This window comes from Myotis lucifugus, unplaced genomic scaffold (genome assembly GCF_000147115.1).
Source record: "Myotis lucifugus unplaced genomic scaffold, Myoluc2.0 scaffold_283, whole genome shotgun sequence".
Taxonomy (NCBI): Eukaryota; Metazoa; Chordata; class Mammalia; order Chiroptera; family Vespertilionidae; genus Myotis; species Myotis lucifugus.
The window spans coordinates 1004153-1030060 of NW_005871331.1; the positions used below are offsets into that span (position 1 = coordinate 1004153).

The 25908-nt window shown below is 43.1% G+C and overlaps 1 protein-coding gene across 1 annotated transcript in view; it reads left to right on the forward strand.

The window, feature by feature from the left end:
- Positions 1 to 9264: 9264 nt before the first annotated feature.
- Positions 9265 to 25908, forward strand: part of SCN11A (sodium voltage-gated channel alpha subunit 11) — an 87809-nt gene continuing 71165 nt past the window's right edge. The window contains exon 1 of the mRNA XM_023763401.1: positions 9265 to 9386. Within this exon, the coding sequence (XP_023619169.1) occupies positions 9337 to 9386 (50 nt within the window). The 5' untranslated portion in view covers positions 9265 to 9336. The remainder of the gene's footprint in view (positions 9387 to 25908) is intronic.

The following is a 25908-nucleotide window of genomic DNA, read 5'->3' on the forward strand; positions in this document are numbered from 1 at the left end:
AGCATCGAGGGTCTCATTAGTTTTCGTGAGGCTCTGCACAAATTATGGCAAGCCTCAAAAGCTGCGAATTCTAGCTCCATATCCTCCATTTCTGTCATGTTTTTTGTCTCCGCATCTTTTATGCTTTCTTGGTGCACGCCCGTTGTGGTCTCTGTGAGCAGTCTTGTTCTAGCCAAGCCTTAATTGTTGTAGTAAACACTAGAGGGATTTGACCACCAGGCCGACTGGCTGTGGAAAATCAGCTGTGGGAAAAACTTCAGTCCTCTGGGGAGGCGCTAGTCCAGCCCTTGCCTGAGGCGATCGGCAAATGGCTGTGCGCAGGGTTTGGGCGGGGCGGGCTCAACAGGCCGGGGGGGGGGGAGGGAGCAGCTATGGCCGCTCTCAGTCCGTCCCCAGGGGCTCTGCCTCTCTGTCCCTGCAACCGCTGCAAACCTCGGAGGGGCCGTAGCCAGACAGTCCCGCTTCTCCCGTTTGAGTCTGGGTCCCTAGAGACTCGCCCGGATCTGTAGCCCAGAGTCTGAGACTCGCTCCTGATTGAAAACGACAATCGCGCCCTCAGCCGCCAGCCCGCTTTGCGCGCGCACCCTCACCACCGCACCGCCGTACCTTTAAATTTTCCGCACTGCGCCTCCGCTGAGCGTCGGAATGCTGTTGTTTTTGCTTCTAGTTGAAGAGACTCTCCTCAGCCAGCCTTCCCGTGGTTCTGGTTGATGTCCGCTCCGACTTTTAGTTGTATTTTTGAAGTGGTTGTCCACGGCGGCAGGCTCCGGTGTTCACCTATGCCGCCATCTTCCTGATTCTCTCGTTGATGTTTCTATCTCTCTCTCCCTCTCCCTCTCCCTTTCTCTTCCTCTCTGAAATCAATAAAAATATATTTTAAAAATTAAAATAAAAATAAAAAGCAAAATCATGACTTTCGTGCAGGTATAAAATGAACATAAGTTGAAGATTTCATTTTGCTTACAATGAAGGAACTAGGCAGATGTCATGGTTAGTTCAAAGGAGAAGTCAAGGAAGCACAAATCACATGGAGTAAAGGAATGTTACAGCGAATGCTTGGATGGGGGCAAAACTGTTTTTTCCACGAGTGGGTAAGGATATCTCTCCATCTGACAGAATCGATTTGCATGTAAATTGATAGGAATTATTCTGCATTGTTATCAGTTATGGGTAATTTGTAGAATTATAAAATAGCTCATAGAAAAAGGATCAGTAATGATGCAGGCTCTGCTACTGTACAATTTTCCATTGATTGAAGCAATTTTCTGTATAAGATTGAAATGATAAATGCAAGGATCTAACAGAGTATGAAATACTGGGGTCCCAAAGATATATAAAAAAGGACATTCAAGTATATGTACGTATGTACATGCATATGTTCACATACACATTGACTGTTCCTCAGTGGAGACAGAAGAAATTGCTAGCTGTGGCTGACACTGGGGAGAGGAATCTGAGACAAAGGGGGGACCTATTTTTCACTGTATACCTTTATATACTGCTTGATTTTTTCTTTGCTTTTGCCAAGGGCATATATCATTTTTCAAAGAAAAAAGGCAATCTTTCATAAATCTTAGTGTGACAAATGGTAAATAATGAAATATGTAAATCAAGCATTGCAGAAAATACAAGGAGAAATAGATGGAAATGTAGTAGTCATGGCAAACCTCTTTCTGGTTTTGACGTTTGAGCAGACAAAAAGTAGGACTATGAAAAGCAGTTTTCAACAGTCTGCATATTAAAAGCTATTTGCGAGCTCCTTTAGAAAACCATTGTTATTTCAAACACATGCAAAATAGACTAGTCTGATGAACTCACATGACCCACCATCCAACTTCAACACTCAACAATTCATGACCAACAAATTCCCCACCCACTTTCCCCCTTTTCATATTGAAGCAAATTCCAGAAGTCATATCATTTAATCTATAAATATTTCCTCTGGTGAATAGCTCTAAAAAATAAGAACTGTCTTTAAAGACCATAACCAAAATACCATAATCATTTTTAAAGTAAATTCATTAGTACAATAAAATAAAATAAATGCATTAGTACAATATCATTGTCACACCTAAAATGACAGTAATTCCTTAACTTCATCAAAGATTCAGTATTAAAATCTTCAACTGTTTCATAAATGTCATTTTAAAAAATCGCTTTGTTTGAATTAGAATCTGAATAAGGACCACACACTCTGATTATCTCAAATCTGTTATAATCTACTACCTGGGGATCTTCTAGAAAATACTGTTGTCTAGGCTCCTTGACAATGTTGAATTTTATCTGAGCCCTGTGTTCCTGGAAAACAGTGACAGTTAAGAAACACACACGCGCGCACACACACACACACACACACACACACACACACACACTCAGCCTTGTCTGTGTTCTGGAAAAGACACTGCAAAGAACCATCGTTTTCCATATGACTTAGGTGTAGGCCCCCTTATTTACCTATGACAAGGCCAGACACAGACCCTTGAAGTTCCCATTCTGGGCTTCATAAATAATTAGCTGAACTGCTTGTTCCATTGAGTAATTAGGACAAAATGCTGGTTAACCAAACTTTGGTTAAGATCCTCTCCTTCTGCCAGGTCCCTGAGTTTGGTCCCACTCTCAGCAAGAGCCAGTACACAGCTAACTCCTTAACCTCTCCTGAGAAAAGGCTGACCTCAGAGTTAAACATTCTCTGACCTGCTATCCCACCAGGTCACTCTTGTTTTTTCTAGTCTTGTCTATTCCTCTCTACTGTAAATGAAAAATTCTTTTTGCCTAACACTGGAGATGGTATGTATGATCAGAGCTTCTCCCTATGCAGTAGACCTCCTCCACCTATTGGAAGGTCCCGCCTCCCCCCCCCCCCCCCCCCCGCAGGAATCCCTTTCCAAAAAAGTCTCTCATTAAATCTGGATTTAAAAAATGTGACAATCCCAGGAAATGTTGATGTTATTTTTCTCTAGTTTATGATAATATGAAATGAGATTTGAGAACCGCTGCTTAGAGGATGTGAACAGTACAATTGCTAGGATAATCTAATACATGCATGTCTGTGTTAGTCTGTGTTCCTCCAGAAAGCAAGTTCTGAGGCGAGTCTTGGTGGAAATGGTTTATTTAGGAGGTAGTCTCAGGAAGCACAAGAAAGAGCAGGGACAGGGAGACAGGAAGGAGGACAGCCACACCCAGGAGGCATACAGGAGCGGGCTTTCTGCTGTGGATAACGAGCTCAGGTTCTCTGGGGAACATGGACAATTGCCCTTTAGATTTGATCTCTCAAGGTGACCGTCCTGTGGATCTAAGTTGGGTATCTTTTTTCAGCCACACGGTTGCTCACTGAATGTATAAAGTGGCCATGACATTAGGAATTTATGCCAGGCATAGACTTTTTGTCACTAAGATTGTTCTGGCTATTGCTACTGTTTACTGTACAATATGCCAACAGCAAAGGCCAATGCTTAGCCCCTCCTATGACATCATTCTCTTGAGGGAAAAGCCAGACACCTGGTGGTAAGTCAGTTATATTGGAGCCCTTTATGTCAGGCAGGTAGAAGCACAGAGTGACTTTGTGAGGGTGAGGTATGGGTTGGAGGATGAGAATGAAGGGTGGACCGAGCTGATCCTGGGCTTTATGCCTCGCCCTGCCCCTTCTATGATTGCCTGGGGCTTGCCCCCTGCAAGCTTCATTTTCCAGACCCCCATGTCAGCTGGCCTCTGGCAGGTTCAGCCAATGGGAGGCACTCCTGGGGGATTGGAGAAAAAGAAAGGAAGCCAGGGAACTTCCTTCTCCTTGCTTCCTCTCTGCCTCATTTCTGGCAGGGACCATGTTTCCTCCATAGTCTAGTTATGGCACATACAAAGTTGGTGTATGTGAGTTTGTATGTATGCTAAGCCTTTGAACATGTCTCAGATATAGCGACTTTTGCGATATCTGCCAAGAAAAGGAGAATTGGAAGACACTGGTAATGATGCAGTCTATCAAAGGTGGTTTTCTCTAAGTGGTGACATTATTGAAAACTTTCTGTTATCTGGTTATTTTTTAAAAGAAAAGGATGCTCCCTCTCACCTCCATTAGTGCTCTTTGATGATCAGTGCAAATTGTCACCTGGTATTTATTTTCACGGGTCTCTAATTGCAGCTAATCAAGCATTTACCTTTGCATTTATAAGCTCTTACTGCGGATACATTTTTAGCCATCCTTCGTAAAGAAACATAATTGCAGTAGAAACCATAGAAATGAACATAAGCAAAAGTAAGAGATGAGGATCATCACTTATTACTTAAGCATACTTCCTTTTTCTAAGCCACATAGAGATCAGGAAGAGAAAACAGCATCTTAAATAGAATTTATGAAGCAGCGAAGCTGGTGGCAGGGAGCCCAAATAAAAACATCATGGCATTTGCATGTAAAGAAGCCATACCCAGTATACTAATTTTATTCAACAAATAGAATTATGTATTATTTAATTTGTAACTCTCAAAGACCAAATTTTTTTTCTAAAATGTTCTTATTTCTATTTTAAAGATAAAAGAGTTACCTTGTCTAGATCAGTCTGACCTGTTTTTGCTATTCAGAATAGTATTGGGAGAACATAAAATAATTTTCAGACTTAATTGTAATCTTGGTGACCATCAAGTGCAGCCCTCTTATTCAACAGGAAATTGAGACCAAGTGCTTTGTTAGATGAGTAAGTGGCAGACCTAGAACCACAAACCATCCTCTTGACTCTATCTTCTCTGTTTCCTATAAATATTAGTGGTTCTCAAATGAACAGTGGTTTTTCTTCAAGCCACATGTATCCCTTCTCAGCAACCCTGCTTTATGATTCTTTTATGCCTCTTCCCAGATTGAGAATTTTCCGCTTCTTAAATAAAAATTTGAAATCCCAAATGTACTGTGATTGTGGTCTCTGAATCAAAGGACTAAACTGCTCTCTCTCTCTTTTATGAAATAAAACTTAAAAAAATTGATTTTAGAGGGAGAGATAGAAATGTCGATCAGTTAGCTGCCTCCTGCATCCTCCCTACTGGGGATCCCAAACCCAGGCATGTGCCCTGACCGGGAATTGAACTGGCAACCTCTCTGTGCATGGGAGGACACTCAGCCAACTAAGCTAGACCTGCCAGGGCAATGTTTTCAAAGTTGAGGTCAAGCCCGCTAGTGTGGCGCAGTGGTTGAGGGTTGACCTAGGAACCAGGAGGTCACAGTTTGATTCCCGGTCAGGGCACATGCCTGGGTTGTGGGCTCCATCCCTAGTAGGGGGTGTGCAGGAGGCAGCCAATCAATGATTCTCTCTCTTCGATGTTTTTTTTTTCTCTCTCTCTCTCCCTCTTCCTCTCTGAAATAAATAAAAACATATTTTTTAAAAACTTTAAAAAATTGAGGTCAAGAAAAAAATACTAGAACTTCTATTTGTATTATATTTTTTATTTTTTCAGTTTTTATCTTAAAATTATACATTATTAAAGTCCGATAGCTCTATAGGACTTCCTGGGAAACACCAGCCCCCTCTTCTCCATTTCCCCCTCCCCAGAGGCTACCACTTCAACTTATATTCTCAGGCTTTTATGATTTATTTTATTCCATATCTCTAAATGACATGATTATATTTCTATATCTTCTTTTTCAGAGTTAGTAATCATCTGTTGACTTCCTACTGCACAAGACGAGGATTTAGCGGTTTATTATAAAGCATGCAATTATAAAGAACAGCCAGGTGGAAAAGATGCATTGGACAAGGTATGGGGGAAGGGGTGTGGAGCTCCCATGCCCTGTCCAGGTACACTACCTTCCTAGCACCTCCGGTTGGTGACAACCTGGATGCTTTCTGAACTCTGTCCTTTGGCTTTTTGTGGAGGCTTCATTATGGAGTCGTGATTGATTAAATCTTTGGCCTTTAGTGATGACTCCAGAGGTCAGAGGGTGGGGTTGAAAGTCCCAACCCTCTAATCACATGGTTGGTACTCCCTGTCAACCATCCCCCACCCTGAGACTATCTAGGGACTTTCCCAAAATCACCCCATTAACATAAACTCAGGTGTGATTGGAAGAGGCTGGTTATAAACGGAAAAACCTACCCACGTCAGAAACTGCAACGCCCCCATTGCAGTTGGTTGTAATGTGGACAGTAAAATCAGAAATGAAGCTTAACCTCAGCAGATGGCAGTAGTCACGAAGCAAATATTTGTGGGGTTTTGTTGTTTGTTTTTCAGTACTTTAGCTTTAGGTGTTGAACACAGCCTTAAGGCTTAAACACACAGGGTCTGGAAACCGCAGCTTGGACGGACCTTTCAGTCCTCAGCCAGCATCACATAGGTTGCAGGTGACCACCTTTAGCAGGGATGGACCACTCACACTTCTCCCAGTACCGTCCTTTTACCCAGAAACTGCAGTGCTAACTCCTGTTCATGAGCACGGGGGAGCCTCATTATCAAAGTACTTACTATAGGAATCCCCAAAATGAAGGTGACCCCAACCTGAAATGCTTAGTAACAAATTCTTATAAAGCTAGTCCCCCCTTCACACCTCCCTCTGGCTTAACACTGGCATCCATCTTCCCCCAACAATAATGTCAGATGTTTCACTGTGATTACTATGCCAACCAGTTGCAGAGTGAATTTGCCAATCTTGCAAAAGATGTGGGATTTTACTAAAGGTAATGAAAATGATGGTGGAGGACTGATTCAATAATTATTAGGAAATCTCCAAGAAATGAAGGTTTGGCAGAGTTTGGTCACAACTGAGAGAAAGAGAATCAGCATAGATGATGACATACTGGAGGCTTCAGGAAGGGATGATCAGAAATTCAAAACATTAGAAGGCCTTGGGGAAAAGAGATAAAGCCTTTGACTATTTTGCAAAATTTCCTTTCTTTACAACCTTTCTGTGAAGGTCAAATGAGAAGTGACAGGTGTCATATTTTGCTATCTTACAAATTTTTTTTTCCAGAAAAAAGCATTCCCCAAACATGTCTTGATTCACGGTTATGATCTAAAAATGAGTTCACAGTTGCAGTTATAATAAAAATGTGGTTAAATATAAAAGAAATTCACTATCATAATTTTTAATTCTTTTAAAGATAAAGCCCCAATTCACACTCCTCTTAATTCCCACTATTTACTATAAGCTCTTGCTTCCCATTTAAATAGATTCACTTAAAGTGACCTTTTCCCAGGACCAATTATCAAAAAGCTTTTTTATAAAGAACTCCTTAATTGTACTCTAGAAGAGCATATAGGGCCCACTAGGCATGAAAGCATTTTGAACGTGCTGTGTTTTTCGTTAGCAGCGATTGCAACCCTGGCTCCAGATCATTGGCCCAGCTCCTTCCCACAAGGGGAGTGAGGTATCCTCATGAGAGCTACCATCTGCTTGTCCCAGACTTGAATCATGGAAAGGCTGGGCTGGCTCACAGAAACTGCTCTCTGGGCTTTGTGAGAAATCCAGCTGCTGATGTCACTGGCTGTTCTTCCTCTCCTTAGCACTGCAGCCACATTTCTTAAAAAGCAATACATGTAAATAAAAGATGTATAAAGTGAACCAACTCTTAGGAAAGTGGGGAAGTTCATAGTAATCACAGTGAAACTCCCTCGTTTATGGGAGGAGATTGTTAAAGCAAATAATTTCTCTTTCTTGGGAAGGGGATTATGAAAATCCTTCCCTCCCCATCCCTATATAGACAGTTAATGTATTTATTTTATAAATTGGGTGGCCAAGGTGGAAGCAGAAGATCAGCTAGGAGACCATTGCAATAACTGAGGTGGGAATGGGTGGTCACTTACACCTAGGTAGAAGCAAAGTGTTAAGACTGGTTGTCTTTGAAGGTAGACCCAACATTGACCTTGATGCATTGGATATGTGATACGAAAGAAAGAGGAGTAAGAGATGATTCTCCCAGGATGGAGTCCCAGGGCACTAACATGTTAAGGTCTTGGGGAGAATAGGAGGACACAGAAATGAAGACTGAGTAGGAGCTGCCAGAGAGGTGGGAAGGGAACTAGAAGAGTGTGGTGTGTATATGAAAAAAGAAGGTGTATGTGAAAGGAGAGAATGATCAACTGTGTCTTCTGCAGCTAAGTTATCAAAGATGTGGGCTGGGAAATAGTCATTGGGTTTAATAACCTGGACTTCACTGGTGACTTAACCTGAGAAGTTTTGTTACAGGGATGGAGGCAAAAGCCTCATTTGAATGGGTTCAGAGAAAACAGGAGGAAAGGAATGGGAGAAAGTAAGAATAGACAACTCTTTTGCTGCAAAGGGAAGTAAAGAATTGGGGCAGAAACTGGCAGGGGATGTGGAGTCAGAAGAAAGTTTTTTTATTTTATTTTTTTAACATGAGTAAATGACAGCATGTTTGCAACCTGGTAGATAGAAATGATTCATTAAAGTGGGAAACATTTTTGTTGCAGAAGAGAAAAAGAGAGAAATGATGAAACGGTGTTTCTAAAGCTACAAGAGGGGATGAAACGTGTGCATGTGAAGGGGCTGGCTCTCGACAGGACCATGGAGAGTCCATTCAAAGTAAAGAGGGGTGTATGGTTAGCTTTTGTAGCATAACAAACCATCCCCAAACTTAGTGGCTTAGCGGGATGGTTGGTTCTTATGTGGGCTGTCTTGACTGATCTTTCCTGGGCTTGCTGTGGTCAGCTGGTGGATTGGCTGGAAGTTGGATGATCTCAGATCATCTGATTGGCACTCATGCGCCTTTCATATATCTGGCAATTATATGGCTGCCAACTGGGGTGCCTCTTTGTTTCCCACACGGCCTCTTGTCTGCTGAAGGCTAGCTTGAACTTGTTCACATGGTGGTCTCTGATTTCCAAGCTTAGCAAGGGAAGGCAAAACATAATGTGCAAATATTTCTGAAGCCTTCATTCGCATCACATTTTCTAATGTCCTACAGGCCAAAGCGAGTCATAAGGCCAAGCCCATATTCAAGAGTTAGAGAAATAGATTCCACCTCCTAATGGGAGAAGCTGCATAATTACATTGCAATGGGACCTGAGTTCTGGGAGGGGGAGAATTTGTGGCCATCTTTGCAACTTGCTATAGGACAGAAGGCAGGGACTATGAATGCAGATGCCAACAGGTGGGTAGATGTAACTGTGGGATTCTGCGGAAATTATCTTCTAAGTGCTCTAATTTTCTCAAAGGTAAGGTCTCATGTTGAAAGCCCATGCCAGGCTTATGTTGATTTATTCATTGATAATGAACAACAAAATTGCCAAGAGAACTAGGTCCGTATGACAGCTTCTGGAGTCCACCTTTAGGAAAAATGTCTCCTGGAAGCCACCTAACCATGAAGTCTGGGACTCCTACAAAGGGATTTAATTGGGTAACTGATGGCTGATGTCATGGAGCTTGACAGCCGGATGCACCCATTCTTGAAAAGGTCAGACTTTCCAAGTTGATTAAAATATCCTATCTGCTAGGCACCCCGTACTCTGGATAATGCTATATGGGTGCTGCTGCGCTCTGCTCTTTGACTGTTTTCTCTGTGTATCAGCCCTTTATCCACCTGCTCTCCACTACATGTGTTGCCAATGAGGGTGCAACAGCTCCTGTTCTTCCTGCTGTGGTCCTGGAGGACATTTTGACTTTTCAAACATATTTCATCCTGACATTTACCTGTTGAATCTTATTAATTTAAGATTAATAGTGTTCTGAGAGGTGTTGACACTTGAGGTTTTCTTTCTTTGAATATATAGATTTTTTTCAGACCTCTATGTCTTCTGGACTTAGAGTGTTTCCCTATAATTTTATGAAATCTCATTTAGTGACTAAAAGCTTCTATTGGCCTGGTTTTATGATCGATGCATGACTTGATTATTTTAGTGAAATTAATTCCTCTCCTGTTTAGTATAAAAGTATTTATTTGGATGCTAATAATTCTAGAGAGAGGAAAAGGAATCCCAGGTCAGCTTCATGGACTGAATGTTTGTCTCTCTACCTCCAAATTAGTGTGTTGAAGCCCTAACCACCACCACAATAATGGTATTAGGAGGTGGGAGGTAATTTGGTGAAACCCTCATGATGGTGTTAGTGCCCTTATAAGTAAAGACCAGAGAGCTTTCTCTCCCCACCCCTACTGCCCCCACTTCTCTCTCTTTGGCAAGAAGGTGGCTGTCTGCAAAATAGGAAGTGGGCTCTCACCAGATACTGGAGGCTCTCACCAACCTCTAGAACGGTAAGAAATGACCTTGATCTTGGATTTCCCAGCCTCTAGAACTGTAAGAAATAGATGGTTATTTAAGCTACTTCGTCTATGGTATTTGTTATAGCAGGCTGAACTGGTTAAAACAGTCAGCGTAACTTTGAGACACCTAAATGTAGCATGACCTGGCTGAGAAAGGTGAGACACAGTTTTGGTTCAGTGCCTTTAAGTGACATTTGAAATGCACTTTTGGTCGGGCTCCCTTTGCTGATTCTTGTAGTCTTGGTTCTGAATTCTTCAATGAGTAAGACTCCTAGGAGTGAGTGTCCCATGTCTGGGGTCTGTAGCGCCTCACAAAGCCCTTTAGAAATATTTCTTCTCTCATGGCCAGACAAGTGGATCCCCAAGCACTTGGGAGTTACATCACCCCAAACAAACACAGTCACAGTTTATCTAAGACAGAAAAGTGCCTTGGGAGATTAATTTTTCTTTCCCCTTTTCATTGCAACCCTTTTCTGAGACTGAGTGGGCCAAGTGCAGCATAATCCCTGGTCCTGAGAATCAGTCAACTCTACCTGTCCTTAAAAGTCACTGGATTAGAGTCAGGTCCTACATGGGCTGTGTGATGCTTGGCAAGTCACCTAACCTATCTGTGCATTGGTTTCTTAATCTCTAAAATAGTGACTGTACCACTCTGGTGGGGTTGCTGTAAGGATTAAGTGAGATGAAAGGTGTGAAAGAGTTTTTACATGACACAGTGACTTTAAGGGTATTTTTACTATTTAAAATGAATCAGGTAGAAGGTAAAGGGATTTCCCCTTTTGTTGATACACAAGTTATTCATATAATATGCATGAGCAGGAGAAAGATGTAATGGGAAGTTGACTGTCAAGAGGGGAAGATAAATCAGCCAGAGGTATGCAGATTGTCTGTAAAGACAGATAGCAGAAGTCAGCAGTTATATTTAGCAAAACTATAAGCCTAGGGGAGAGCAGTGTCCTGTCTATCAGTGTTTTGAAGCATAAAAGCACAGAGCACTCTTGAGGAGGATTGAGCGTTCAGCTGCGAGGAGGATTTGGCCTCAGCCAGTCCTGGATAGATTGAAATCCAAGTCTTTACTCTGTGACTTAACCATGACAGATCAATTTATCAGGCCTTCAGTGAAAAGCTTTACCCATAGAGGATGTGTGGAATGCAAAGGATGTGTTAAACTTTGTTCCTGCACTCAAGGATCTTGGAAAGAACAGAATTGTGAGACAACTGGGACTTATTTGCAGTCTAAACCACAGACTGCAGGTTCAGCTACTTACCAGGACCTAGCAGGGGATGTAGCCAAGGAAGCCTGCCACTTGTAAGAAAAACAACAGCACAGAAGCAATATAAATGGCATTGACCTTAATGGGGCGTGGCAAAGGCAAAGATGGAGGCAAGCAGAGTGTGTGTCCTGTCAAAAGGGGCAACCTCAACTCAGCTTCCAAGGTGCCTGGTAAGAATGCACATGTGGAATTGCCCACATCTTTCAGTTTGGTCAAAAGAACTAAGAAATCCAGATGTTTATATGGAATTTCACAATTTTTGTAAGTTCTCAATTAATTTTTAAAAATTGCAAAACATGGTTATGTGGTTCTCTTTTTGTGATCTTTGCGAACACGTGGTGGTGAGTGGAATGCTGGGTAAGCTCAGAGAAGAGAAAAGAGAGGTAGGGGACCAGCCTGGCATCCTGAGCCTGAAGGACGGGCCCTTTGACTGGCCAGAGGGCAGGTCCCCAGCTCCCTCTGGGCAGAAGACAGGATGCGGAGGCTCATCGTCTCTGCACACTTCTGGAGCCCAAGGACTGTCTCTGACTGGTCAGCTCCCCCTCTTAACAGCTGTTTCCCTTAGGGGAACTGTGGTGGGGGTATGCAGAGGCGAGTCTTTCCTTTGTTCATGTTTCACAATATGGAATTCTAAAAGTAATTCAAGGCAAATTTTTCTAACATTTGGAGAGCATAAAAATAAGAGCTTCCCTCCCTTCCTTCCACTCTCCCCCATTTCCATTTCTAAGAGGTAATTACTGATAACATTTTTGAGCCTGTCATTTTAGAAATGTTTTAAGCATATAAAACCATATGCATGGTTTCTTTTCCCCCCTCACCTGGCAGATAGAGGAAAGACATGATTGACCACCAAGCAGAGAGCAGAATCCCATCTCTGCACGTTTGTGTCTCCTGCTTCGAAGGCCTTTCTCTTCCTCCTCATCTCCTCTCATTGGACGGCCACACAGTGTAGTGACAAAGAACACAGACTGGGAGTCAGACTTTCTGGCTCCCCACCCTGGCTCTATCATTTACTAGCTCTGTTACTCAGCTTTTTTCAGCTGAGTTACGCAGTCAGCCTTTTCATGCCATGATTTTCTCATCTGTTCAAGGGAATTAAAGTAGAATCTGCCTGGAAGAGTTGTGAGGAATGAATGCCTTCAAGTCCATGAAGGGCCGAGGGCAGGATTCAGCACAAAGCAAGTGGGATATAAGTATTTACTATTATTACTGTTCTCAAAGGTCTAACACTTGTTTCTTTTCTAGTAGGAAACCTCGATTGATTATCCCTAATCCCAGCTCCTCTCCTCCTCTAATTTACCTCTTTCAGTGCTAATTACACCACCTAATGTTGACATATTGCAATGGAGGGCAGGCACCACACCTCTCACTTTGTGTGTGTCTGCATGAACAGAGTTGGGGCAGGAATGCAGGTACCCGGATCTCCAAGTCTGTGACCTGCTTTGCCCCTTGTGGCAGAGGGCAGTGAGATATAGCAGGGAGCCTGGGACCCAGCTGCCCTCACCCTCTCGTGCCTAGGGTGAGAGAGAAATTGAGTGCTTCTCTTGCATTGAGATGATCTTTATATCCCCCAGAAGGTGCCTTGCCAAAATTTAGAGCAGTTTTAGAAATTCTCCACTAGCACGAGAGCCCTAAGGGCGGCAATGCTAGGCACTTCTCCTGTCCCCTGGGAGCCTCTGAGATCATCTCAGTAAAACTTTAATGCATGGAAGTCAATTAGAGTGGAGAATTCTCCTGTAATCAAAAGAGGCAATGCTTTTATTGGAAAGGTGCAAACTAGAGGGGAAGGATGACAGCTGTGTGGGCTCTGTAGAGCTAATGGCTCGGGCTGGGAAAATTATTTCAGCAGAGTCAGGCCATATCTACTGGGCAGCAAGGCAAGGGAGGGACTGTGGAGTGGGCAGGGGAAAAAGGTAGTAGGTAGCCGTAATGAGTATCCTTAGAGCGTGCTGACGAGTTCCCAGAGCAGGTTTACACCTTCACTTTCCTGGATCACCCATCACATCCATGAAGTGAGAACATAAGTTCAGAGAAGTTAATGTGGCTCTGGAGTGGAAAACATAGTCTGTCCACTCCTTTCCAGAAAGCAGATCTGGCTGGAGTGAGGAGTGTGAAAGAGGAGGGGGAAGCTTTGCTTTCTCTAAGCACATCCTCCAAAACTGGCACCTTCTCATGGGCTGTTAAGGGAAACCTGAAAAGCTGTTAGAGGAAGTCATATGAAATTTATTACTTAAACAGATGCACAGGTTGTATGTGTCTGTTCCAGTTACTGCTGCATAACAAATCACCCCAAAAACAGATTGTCTTCCAACAACCATTTTATTGTACTCACAGGTTCTGCAGGTCAGGAATTCAGGCAGGGCAACAAGGGGTGTGGCTTCTCTGATCCATGGCATCTGGAGCCTCAGCTGGGAAGACATGCTTGCAGGGGGGTCACTTGAAAATTGGGGGCTGGAATCTTCTAAGGGTACCACTGGCTAGATGTCCAGGATTGCACATACATGGCTGAGGGTTGATGTTGGCTGTTGGCTGGGAGCTCAGCTGGGGCTGTTTCCCAGAGCACCACATGTGGCCTTTGTAGCATGGCAGAGTCAGGGTACTTGGTGCTCTTATATGGAGGCTGACTTTCCCCAGAGTGAGCATCCCAAGAGAACCAGGCAGGCCTTTTTCGACGAGGCACCATTTCCAACTCCTTCTATTGATCAAAGCAGTCACAAGCTTGTCCAGATTCAAGGGAAAGGACATAGGCCCCCAACTCTCAGTAGTGCAAAAGAATACGTAGCTATTGCTTTTATTTTATTTATTTTTAAAATATATTTTTATTGATTTCAGAGAGGAAGGGAGAGAGAGAGAGAGAGAGAGAGAGAGAGAGAGAGAGGAGAGAGAAACATCAATGATAAGAGAGAATCATTGATTGGCTGCCTACTGCACACTCCCTACTTGGAATCGAGCCCACAACCCCTGGCATGTGCCTTTGATGGGAATTGAACCTGGGGCCCTTCAGTCCACAGGTCGACACTATCCACTGAGCAAAAGTGGCTGGGGCTGTAGCTATTGCTTTTAAACACCACTATGTTGTCTTATTCCTTTATACCCTTATTCCTTTATGACTCCATTGATCCCTAATTATTTTAGGAATTGTAGTTGGAGTCAGCAGGTGCTAGAATCCTGCCTTGGCTTTTCCACTAACTGGCTGTGGGACATTGAACCAGCCATCTAACCCATTCAAAGTTCTGTTTTCTCATTTCTAAAAATCACTTATTACAAAATAAATAAACCCTTAGCTACCTTTCATCACTTATAAAATATCTTTAAAATGTAGCTGTCCTTTCAAACTGCACAGGATTACTATAAGGCAGTGGTTGGCAAACTCATTAGTCAACAGAGCCAAATATCAACAGTACAATGATTGAAATTTCTTTTGAGAGCCAAATTTTTTAAACTTAAACTATATAGGTAGGTGCATTGTTATTAACTTAATTAGGGTACTCCTAAGGCTTAGGAAGACCCACACTCAAGAGGCCAAGGAGCCGCATGTGGCTCGCGAGCCACAGTTTGCCGACCACTGCAAGGGACTGGAATAGTCCCAAGCTGTTGGCAGAACTCTTGTTGGACAGAAGCTTGGTGACAATGGAGGGAGAAGTGGGGGAGAGGGCATTGAGGACAATGGTGGGGAGTTGGAATAGGGCTGGACAGAGGTGAGATGTGTCTCCTTTCTGTTGGCCCTGCTATATTTGTGGAGGTGAGGGAAGGAAAGTAGAAGGAAGCACAGAAATACAGGGGACCGCATTCCTTTTTGACCATGAGGTGGGAAGTGGTTCCGTATCTGGAAAATGTCATATGGTTCTACTGAGCCCAGCTTCAGAGAATCAGTGCAAACCTAGCAAGAGGCTGAGCCACAGTGCAAATAGAACAGGGTGGCTAGGACTCCACTCGGGTTTTCCCAGAATTGTATGGATTTGGTATGGATTTCAGTCACTCCTTGCCTATGTTTGCTCCTTTCCAAAATGCTTGATCCCTGACTCAGAGCCATTGACTCCTGCTGCTTGCCCTTTTCCCATCCCCTCCTGAGCCATCAAACATCTTGGTTGTGCAGCAGGACACATTTTAGGCAACCACATAATGCCTCGCCATTGTATCTTTCAGGCAGTATTTCTGTTGTTTCCCTACTTTCAGAGAAACCCCCTTCTGTTAATAAATTAAACCTTTTGGAAAGTTTGTTCCAGTAAAACAAACCACAGGGTTCTTTCATTTCCCTTTACGTTTATAAAGGAGTAGCAACTTTAAAGGAGCTCCTCACCTTACTTTATTAGCTCTGTGGGGCTGTATTATAGAAGCTCAGACTTTTCCACTTAAGTCAGAGGCTCACCTATCTACCCAGAGCCCATTAAACCATTAAGAAAAAAGATGTCTTTGTGGGCCAGGACAATTTGTGCACTTTGTTGGGAGTGAAGCTAACTCCCTCTTGCTCTGTGAAACACATTAAAAGTTCCAGGAATTCTGCATCCTAAGCTGGTCCAGGTGTTGTTCCAACAGAGCAGGCAGCAGGGTCACCATTTCCTCCTGAGCACTTGGCTTCTTGACCCTTGCAGCCCCAAACAGGGCCTAGTGTGGGCCTCAGTCTGTAATTTTTGTCTTACCCTTGTTCCCATGGCTCTGAGTTAATGCTCTCTCACTTTACACCCCCTGTCAGATTCATCCCACTCACTGGAAGGTCTGACATTGAATGGGGCTGCTCTTGGTCCCTCGTTTTTTTGAGCTGGAATTCTCCCTGAAGATTGCCCTGTTGCAGGCCTCATCCTTTACCTCGGGATGGTCAGTATGGCACTTGACTTCATAAATCTGCCATAAGTCAGATGGCCTGCTGCCCTTTCTGGGGACCGTGGATGAAGTGTACAAAAAGGAACTGAAGACCGATCCCTAAAGACACCGACCACCATAGCCTGGACCCGGGCACTGGCTCACTTGGTTTTCTTAGCTGGTATCAGAGATAACTCGAAGCCACCTTCCAGTCTGTTTTTCTGAACTACTTCTTGGAAATAATTAAGGTACGAGGGGAGAGAGTTACACTCTTTGCATCTGTCTACCAGGTAGGGAGTGACATTCCTGGACAATAACAGTTGCCAGCTCTACAGAAGGCTTGTAAACACGTGGTTGATGAGATTAGAGTTTTTCCAAGCGAGGAAAACAAGGAGCTGTGTAAAATAAACTATAATCTTGGAAACTGTAACGTGCTAATGGCAGATGTCTATTTCTTTGCAAGTTTGTTTAACATGCCTACACTAGTTAAAAGTCAGTCAACCCTTGAATCCTGCTGAATTAGACAATACAAGGATCTAAGGATGCTTGAATCTCTCCGTCATCTAGTATTTTATTTCTAGTCTACTTTTTCACCCCTTAAATTAGGCATTATTATTACCATTACTGTTATTAATTTTGAAGTCAATGTTTGCTTAGCTTTACCCAGACATTAACATATTTTTACTCATCTTCCTTTCATAGGTCTCAGCCTTTCCATTTAGGAAAATTTTTCTTCAGCTTGGGGTATATTTTTTAGAATTTTCTTTAGTGAGGATCTTTTAGTGATAAACTTTTCTTAGGCTTTGTCTGAAATTGTCTATATCCCACCATTATTTTTAAAAGATAGTTTTCTCAACATAGAATTTTAGACGGACTTTTTCCCCCTGTCAGAACATTGGACACTTTATTCTCTTCATCTCTGGATTCCTTTATTGATGTTGAGGAGCCAGCCATCAATTAAATTGCCTTTTCTTTATGGCCACTTTCAGAATCTGGTTGCTTTGGATGTTCTGACATTTTTTTCATTAAAGAATTTTTAAAATCTTTCTTTGGATATACAGAGCTTCTTGGACTCGAAGATTGATGTTTTTCTAACAATTCTGGGACTTTCTCCATTGTTTAATATATTTGGAATGTTTTTTCTCCTCTTTCTCTCAATTATTTTCTTTTGGAACTTCGATTGGACTTATTTAGACCTTAATCTCCCACAAGTCTCTTCGCACTTCTTATTTTGTATCATTTTGTGTTTCTGTGATGCGCTCTGGTCTAATTTCCTTATACTTATTATCCAGTTTAAAAAGTTTCTCTTCAAATGTGTTTACTCTGCTGTTTTACATTTCTAATTGCAGTTGCTAAATATTTTAATTTCCAGCCCAGCCAGTGTGGCATAGTGGTTGAGCGTCGACCGATGAACCAGAAGGTTACAGTTCGATTCCCGATCAGGGCATATGCCTTGGTTGCGGGCTTAATCTCCAGTGTGGGGTGTGCAGGAGGCAGCCAATCAATGATTCTCTCTCATCATTGATGTTTCTATCTCTCTCTCCCTCTCCATTCCTCTCTGAAATCAAGCAAAATATATTTAAAAAAATATTTTAATTTTCAGATATTCTATTTGTTTCACTTAAACATTTGCTAAGATATTCTTTATAGTCTCTTGTTCCTCATGTTTTTAAGCATTTCTATTAGTTCTCAAGCTTCCTGTCTGATACTTCTAGTGCCTAAAATCTTTGTTGCCTATTGCTTTGGTTCTCACTCACGGTGGCTAATTTCCTTGTATGTTTTGTGATTTTGGTTATGAACTGCTAAGTGCTATTAAAACCTTATTGTGGGAACTGCGCCTGATCAGAGTGGAATTCCTCTAGAAAGGATTTGTGTTTGCTTCCACCAGCCTGATTGTAGAAACAGATTTTATTTCTTGTTCATCTTATATTATGGGTTCAAGCCCTTGCTACTCCACCTTTACCCAGTAGACTCCTCTTAAACATCCCACGTTCAATGGGCCCAGACTTTCTGTCCTGCCTCACACCCCGTGAAGCCATCCAAATGGAGCACGAGGTCTCCAGGGCTTGGCCTCCCGGTAAAAGCTGGTTCTAACACTTTCTTCCATCCAAGGGTTTCTGTTTTCTCTTTATCCGTAGAGTCCTCGGAGATTTTTAAATGTTTTAATTTTTCAGCTTTTAATACAGCATTTTAGTTATTTCAACTGTAAGAATTATCCAAGGTACCTAGCTCCCTGTACCAATAGAAATGTCACTCCAGGGTCTTCTTTAAGATATATATGCAAGGAGAGACCGTGAGCCTCTAATTAACAGGCTTGTGAAAACGTTTTTTTCTCTTGAGATTACATTTGTTTACACAAAAACTTCACTAAAAGGAGTGTAGCAATTAAAAACTTTTTCTTGTGATAAAACTGAAGGTTGAGAAGAGTTCTTAAATGTAACATTACATATAAATTTAATTGCATGTTTAGGAAAAGGGACAAACTTAGACCTGTGTTATATCTTGGAACCCTCCTTTTCTGATTCTATAATTAGGAAAATGTCTTTTGATACTGTTTGTTAAGCTATCTTGTAGACAGGTGGACTTCAGCATTTTAATGTTGTCTCTGATGCCATGTAACCATAACTCTCCAAGCCTTGCTAATTAATTGTCATACAAACATTACTTGTCAAATCCTGGTCGGTGGCAGTTCTGTATGTTTCTAAATTTCTTTTTCTGCTGATGGTGTTGTCAGGCTTGTTTTGCCTGCCTCTTCTCCCTTTGGCCACAGGATTATTCATAAAATCCCAGACTCTATCAGATTCTCAGTCTTAAATTAAGTGTTAGATTATTTTCTGTGCAGCCCACAATGGTTTCAATGTGCTTGTATCTGTCCCCCACACTGAGTGAAGGCAGAAGCTCTGTCTTACTCATTTCTCTGTTTCCTTTGCCTCCCTCCCCCACTAAGTGTTTTATAATTTCATAGGAACGCAGGATAAGTTTAGGGAATAAATAGAAATGTAAGAAAAAATCAGTCAGAATTTGCTGTGGAGGCCTTCTGGCATTCTTTAGGGTGGGAGACATGGAGGAGGGCCCAGCAGAGGCAGAGCTGGTGTTCAGAGCCTGGGAGACCTCCTGCCACTCAGCCCGCCCCTCTGCTTCTCCCTCCCTTAGGCCCCCTGGCTGCCGTCAGATCCAGCCGAGGAGGATCAGAATGTGGGTAAATGGGACCTGGCCACCCAGGAGGCGGCAGTGAGATTGGCCCAGGGCTTGTCATCCCTACATGATGGCTTTGTGGTCTTGGAGAGGCTCCCAGCCTGGGATTGCTCCCACCTCCCACCCCCTTCAGGCCCAGCATTTTGTTCCCTCCAATTAACTGTGCATAACAATAAGGAGTGAAAACAAGTGAATTAAGTAATAATTTATCATATTCAGTTCACCATTAACAGCCTTCTAGTGTTTCCTTTGCCCTTTTAAATGAGGCTTTGTTCTGTGGCTCAGCTCTTCCGTGTACTCCACAGGCTTTTAGTGAGCGCCGTCCCTTCCTCCCCTTCTCCTCCTCCTGCTTTCCTTAGGCTTTGAAACATGAGTGTCTTTCTGGAAGCAGTTGAGCATCTCCCATCTAGCATCTTCCATCCCACTTAATAGGGAACTTGGATGTTAATTTATGAGCATCAGCTGCAGGCTGGGTGCTGAGAGACGGAAGGGAGGAGGATATGGTCTTTGCCCTGGTCCGTCTTTTAATCTATCTGAGGTGATGAGACTCATCCAACATGAAATGGTCAGAGGAGGAAGGAGGGGACAGTATTTGTCAGTTCCAGCAAAGGAAGACCTTTCTGTGAGAAAAGCTCCCTGCAGGAGAGGACTTGAACTGAGTCCTGAGTGTTGGTGTGAATTTGGGGAGGAGGGAGAGGTGAGGGCAGTCCATGAAGGGGTCTGGCAGAAGCACAGTGTGAGCCGCCATCTAGTGTGAGAGAAGGTGAGGTGGGGAAGGTTCCCCAGGTGGTCTGTACACGCATGCTCACTTCAAGTTGCCATTTGACCAAAACGTCTTAAAAATGAGGCTCAACAACAAAAACAGCATTAACTAAGATTTCTGGGGTCCATTTTAATTTCCAAAATTAAATTTAAAGTTGACAGTAAAAAAATAAGACAGTATTACCTTTAATTCTAAATTATGGCAATCCCATGAGGTGGAAGCACATTTATTTACTAAAATTTCTTTTGGGGATAGCATATTATTAACTTGAAAGAAATACTCAGATAAATTGCTTGAGATGGAGGGAAAGTCCCCAAGGGCATACATGTAAACAAATAGAGGGGGAGGGGAGTCTTTGACACTGTTATGCTCAAGGCCTTGAAAGAAATTTGCCTCATTCCTGAGAGGCAAGATGGTAGGAAAATGAGGTGAGTAGAAAAACTGGGGGTCCAGTGGGGTTAGGGAAGGCTAAGAGAGATCCCTGAGGACAGATAAAAGGACACATTACTATTATTTTTTAAAAATGTTTTTATTGATTTTAGAGAGGGAGAGATAGAAACATCAATAAGGAAGTCCTCCCACATGCCCCCTACTGGAGATTGAGCCCCAACCCGGGCATGTGCCCTGACTTGGAATTGAAGCAGCCACCTCTGGGTGCATGGGACGATGCTCAACCAACTGAGCCACACCAGTCAGGGCAAAAGGATACATTCTGTTAATGGTGACCGATGGCCACAGGGTCAAGCATGCCTGGAGTTTGGTTGGACCACCTTCTATAAAGGTAGCCAGGGGAAGGTTTTAGAGAGAGAACTGAGCTCATCAGGTTCAGGTTTTGGCAGGAAGCAATTAACCTGAGGCCACATAGCAAAATGAGGAGCAAGGTCCTCCAATTTCCCCTGTGACACCAGTCATTCTCATTCTGAGCTTGAGTCTCAGCAGATATGGCCTCTCTCTCTCTCTCTCTCTCTCTCTCTCCTCTCTCTCTTTTAATCTTTATTGTTCAGATTATTACAGTTGTTCCTCCCCCCACCCCATAGCTCCCCTCCACTCGGTTCCCACTCCACCCTCTGCTCTTACACCCTCCCCACACTGTCCTCATCCATAGGTGTACGATTTTTGTCCAGTCTCTTCCCGCACCCCCACACCCTTTCCCCCCCGAGAATTGTCAGTCCATTCCCTTTCTATGCCCCTGATTCTATTATATTTGCCAGTTTATTCTGTTCATCAGATTTTTTATTCACTTGATTTTTAGATTCACTTGTTGATAGATATGTATCTTTACTTTTTTCCTCTTCTTCCTCTTCTTAAAGAATACCTTTTAGCATTTCATATAATACTGGTTTGGTGGTGATGAACTCCTTTAGCTTTTTCTTATCTGTGAAGCTCTTTATCTGACCTTCAATTCTCAATGATAGCTTTGCTGGTTAAAGTAATCTTGGTTGTAGGTTCTTGCTATTCATCACTTTGAGTATTTCTTGCCACTCCCTTCTGGCCTGCATATTTTCTATTGAGAAATCAGCTGATAATCTTATGGGCACTCCCTTGTAGGTAACTAACTGTTTTTCTCTTGCTGCTTTTAAGATTCTCTTTTTGTCTTTTGCTCTTGGCATTTTAATTATGATGTGTCTTGGTGTGGTCCTCTTTGGATTCCTTTTGTTTGGGGTTCTCTGAGCTTCCTGGACTTGTAAGTCTATTTCTTTCACCAGGTAGGGGAAGTTTTCTGTCATTATTTCTTCAAATAGGTTTTCAATATCTTGCTCTCTCTCTTCTTCTGGCACCCCCATAATTCTGATGTTGGTTTGCTTGAAGCTGTCCCAGAGGCTCCTTACACTATCTTCATAATTTTTGGATTCTTTTTTCTTTTTGCTTTTCCAGTTGGGTGTTTTTTTTTTACTTCTTTGTACTTCAAATCTTTGACTTGATTCTTGCGATCTTCTAGTCTGCTGTTGGATCTCTGCATAATATTCTTTATTTCAGTCAGTGTATGCTTAATTTCTAGTTGGTCCTTTTTCATATCCTAGAGGGTCTTACTAAATTATCGGCGCTTTCTAGTAAATTCTTGAAAAACCTTGTAACCGTGGTTTTGAACTCTATATCCAGTAGTTTTCTTTCCTCCATTTCTGTCATTTGTGACCTGTTTCTTTGTCTCCGCATTTTGGCTGCTTTCCTGTGTTGATAGAGTGGCTTTCTGTGCTAGGTGTCCTATAGGGCCCAGTGGCTCAGCCTCCCCAATTACCTGAGGTGGACACTCTTGGTGCACCCCTTTGTGGGCTGTGTGCATAGTCTTGTTGTAGTTAAGCCTTGATTGTAGTTGGTATCACTGGGAGGAATTGACCTCCAGGCCAATTGGCTGTGAGAATCAGCTGTGTCTACAGTGGGAGAACTTCTGTGCTGGAGACACCCTTCTGGGGCAAGACTTGCTTCAGTGGGGCTTTGGTGCCCACTGAGTCTGGCCCCTGAGTGTGTCCCTTATGGATCTGAGCAGTTGTAATCTGGATGGTCCCACTCTGACCACTGTGTACACTGGCACTTGGATCTCTAAGGAGGTGCTAATTTAGCCTCTTCCTGAGGCTACCCAGCAGGAGCTACGGAGAGATCTGCAGATTCCTCTTCTTTGTTTGGGATTTGGAGGTGCCCAGATGAGGCCCAGCTGTGAAGCAATGCAAGCTGCTGTGGGGCCTTGGGCCTGCTTTTGGATGTTCTGGGTCTCTCTGACCCAGCTGCAGTTTGTTAGGTAATTTTAGATTGCAAAGGGCCAGGGCATTCATATGCAAAAGCCTCTGCGCACAGCTTGGGTGGGGCGGGGTCTCAGGGAATCCACAGGGTGGAGCAAACAGCTATGGCTGATCCTCAGTCCTGCCCTAAGAGGTCCCGGGTCTCAGTGTCCCGCAGTAATCGCTGCAAGCACCTCTGAGAGAAAGCCGCCCTCGAGTTCCACCCACTGCCAGACAGTCCAGTTTCTCCCTGTATGAGTCTGGGTCCCCAGAAACTCACCCGGAACAGGAGTTAGGGCCGTCGGGAGCTTGTGTCCCTCTTCCGATTGAAAAAGACAACCGCATCCTCAGTTGCCAGCCCTTTCCGAGCACCTCCGTACCTCTGCACTTTACTTCTGCACCTCCTCTGAGTGTCAGTGTGCTTTTCTCTTTCCTTCTAGTTGTAGAATTTCCACTCAGCCAGCCTTCCTGTGGTTCTGGATGATGTCCGTTTTGTCTTTTAGTTGTATTTTTGAAGTGGTTGTGCGAGGCAGCAATTTCAGGTGTTTACCTATGCCGCCATCTTGGTTTCTCTATTGCCTCTCTTTTATGCACAGTGTGAATTCATTTCTGGATGCATTTACATTTGCTCCAAAAATACAAACACCTGCTTTCTATCTAATCAGTAAAAGCAGAGAGAAAAAAAAGCTGAAATGGCCAAACAACGGGGCATTCATCTTCAAGGGACACTGAACCACACAGCCCTTGGCCGCCTGCAGCCTCTAATGGACGGGCAAGAGGAGGGCAGGGACGGAGGACAGAGGGGAGCTGGGGAAGGCAGCTTCACGGGCAGGTCAGACGCATTGCTTCCTGTTGGAACTCTCTTCCTCCATGTGTCCTCTGAGGAGTGGCAGCACAGTTATCTGATGTCACAGCAGGACACTGAGTTTTTCTTCAAAATCTAAACCTTTTCCTCTCTCTCATAAGCTTCGTGGTGCTTCCCCTTTAAGACTTTTCCTTGCCTTTTCCTTTCCTTCCTCCTTAACAAGGGCAAACTGAGAAGAATGAAGCCAGAGTAAATTGAGAAAATATTTGAAGCCTATTAAGTGTGGCTACAAGTTTATTGTGATTCCTAAGTTAATTATATCCTTTTTGACTCCCAGCCAGTCCCTTCGCTGAGCTTCCATATAGACTTGGCCATCTCTCCCGCCTCAGGCTGGCAGCATGCCTCTGCCTGCCTTGCTCTTTCCCACCATCCCTTTCCCATCCGTCCTGCACAGACAAGTCAGTAGTTCACTGTAGCTGCTTCTTGTTGGAGCTTAAACTCGGTAGGGGCTATGGTGGGTATGAAGAATTTGGAATTGTGTGTATTTGTATCTTGTGTGGGGTGGGGACATGGTTGCTAGTGGGAGACCGTATGTAAATGTTAACTCTCACCACAGCTATGCATTTATTTTAGCTTGTACTTTACAAATTGTTATCCTTGATCATCTAAATCTCGTGAGTATTTTGTACAGTAAGTGTTACCAGGGCCACTTATGGATTAAGAAACTGAGGCTCAGAGAACAAGGTAGAATTCCAGTTCAGGTCTTTGATTTGTAAGTCCTGTGTGTGTTCGTGTTTTCCTTCTATACTATACTGTTTTCCAAATAACAATAAAGTTGTGCCTTTGAATAACATCTAAGAGTATTCAGAGGGACGTTCAGACATATTGCCTCATTTATTTTGAAAATAATGTGATGTTGGTGCTATCCCCATTCCGGAGTTCTTTAGGAATTCTTCCTCCCGCATCCATCGCCAGGCTGGCAGTGGGAGCTGCGTGAATCCATTGATTGGTTCAGCGCCTTCTCCAGAAATTCTGTCTGAGAATGAAAGGGATCAGCATGTAAATACAGTGGTTGAGAGTGGCCACTTTTGGTCAGGTCAAAGCGGACCAGAGGAAGCCAGTATACAGTAAGACAAGGGAGCAAAGAGGCTAGGGAATAGCAACAGCAAATAACTCCCAACACAACAACAACAAAAAACCCGAGTAGGGATAGAAGTTTATGAGGTTCCTACCCGTATTCAGTCTTTGGTTCTAGTCCATGAGGGTCTACAGTCTCTTTTTCCTTGGATTCTGTATGAATCCTGTTTCCTGCTAATAAAGTCTCTTTTATTTGCAAATACTGTGTGCTAAGGTTAGGATTTTGATTACTTGCAGCCAAAATAATCCTTAATAATACTTATCAGAAAGTAGAAGCTAAGTGAACTAAATGTTAAATATAGGTACAAGTAAGGAAATGTGATATTAGAGAATGGAGCAGTTTTCACTGTTGGGTTACAAGAGACCTCATGAGCTGGGCATTGAAGCATTTGCTTAGTACCTACATGTATGTAAAGCCCTTTGGTAAACTCTTTGGACAGAATAGAGAATACACAGGAGCTATCTATTAGGAAGTTTCCAAGTATAGTAGATACTTTTGGTATTCCTGTCACATTCCCTCAGCCGAACCCTGATTTCAGCTAAAGCTGTGGTGGACAGTTCCTGCATGCTAACAGCATCCCACCTTGAGGGGCTGTCTTGCTTCTCTTGGCTTTTCTGTCTCAGTGCTTTCTCCAAAGCCCTCAGAGCTCTCTCAGCCCAGAGATTTGGAGATTGAAGGGAAATGATTGCCTAACTGATATTTGGAGGATCTGCTTTCAAGATGACTTATGGCTGATCAATTGATTCTGGCTATTGCAAGAAGTCTCATTGCTTCTCCACATGAAGTCTCCATATGGCTGATTGAGCATTTTCACAGCATGGTGGCTGTTCAAAAGAGCAAGAAAGAAGCCACCTTACCTTTTTTGACTGAGCCTCAGAAATTGCACATTGTCACTTCTGCAATGTCATGTTGGTTACACCTGTTCAATTTGGGATGAGACTATGTAGTCTCAAAATGGCTACTCTCAACCACTGTATTTACATGCTGATATCAGAGATAAGGGTCATTGGGCCATCTTGGAGGCTGCTA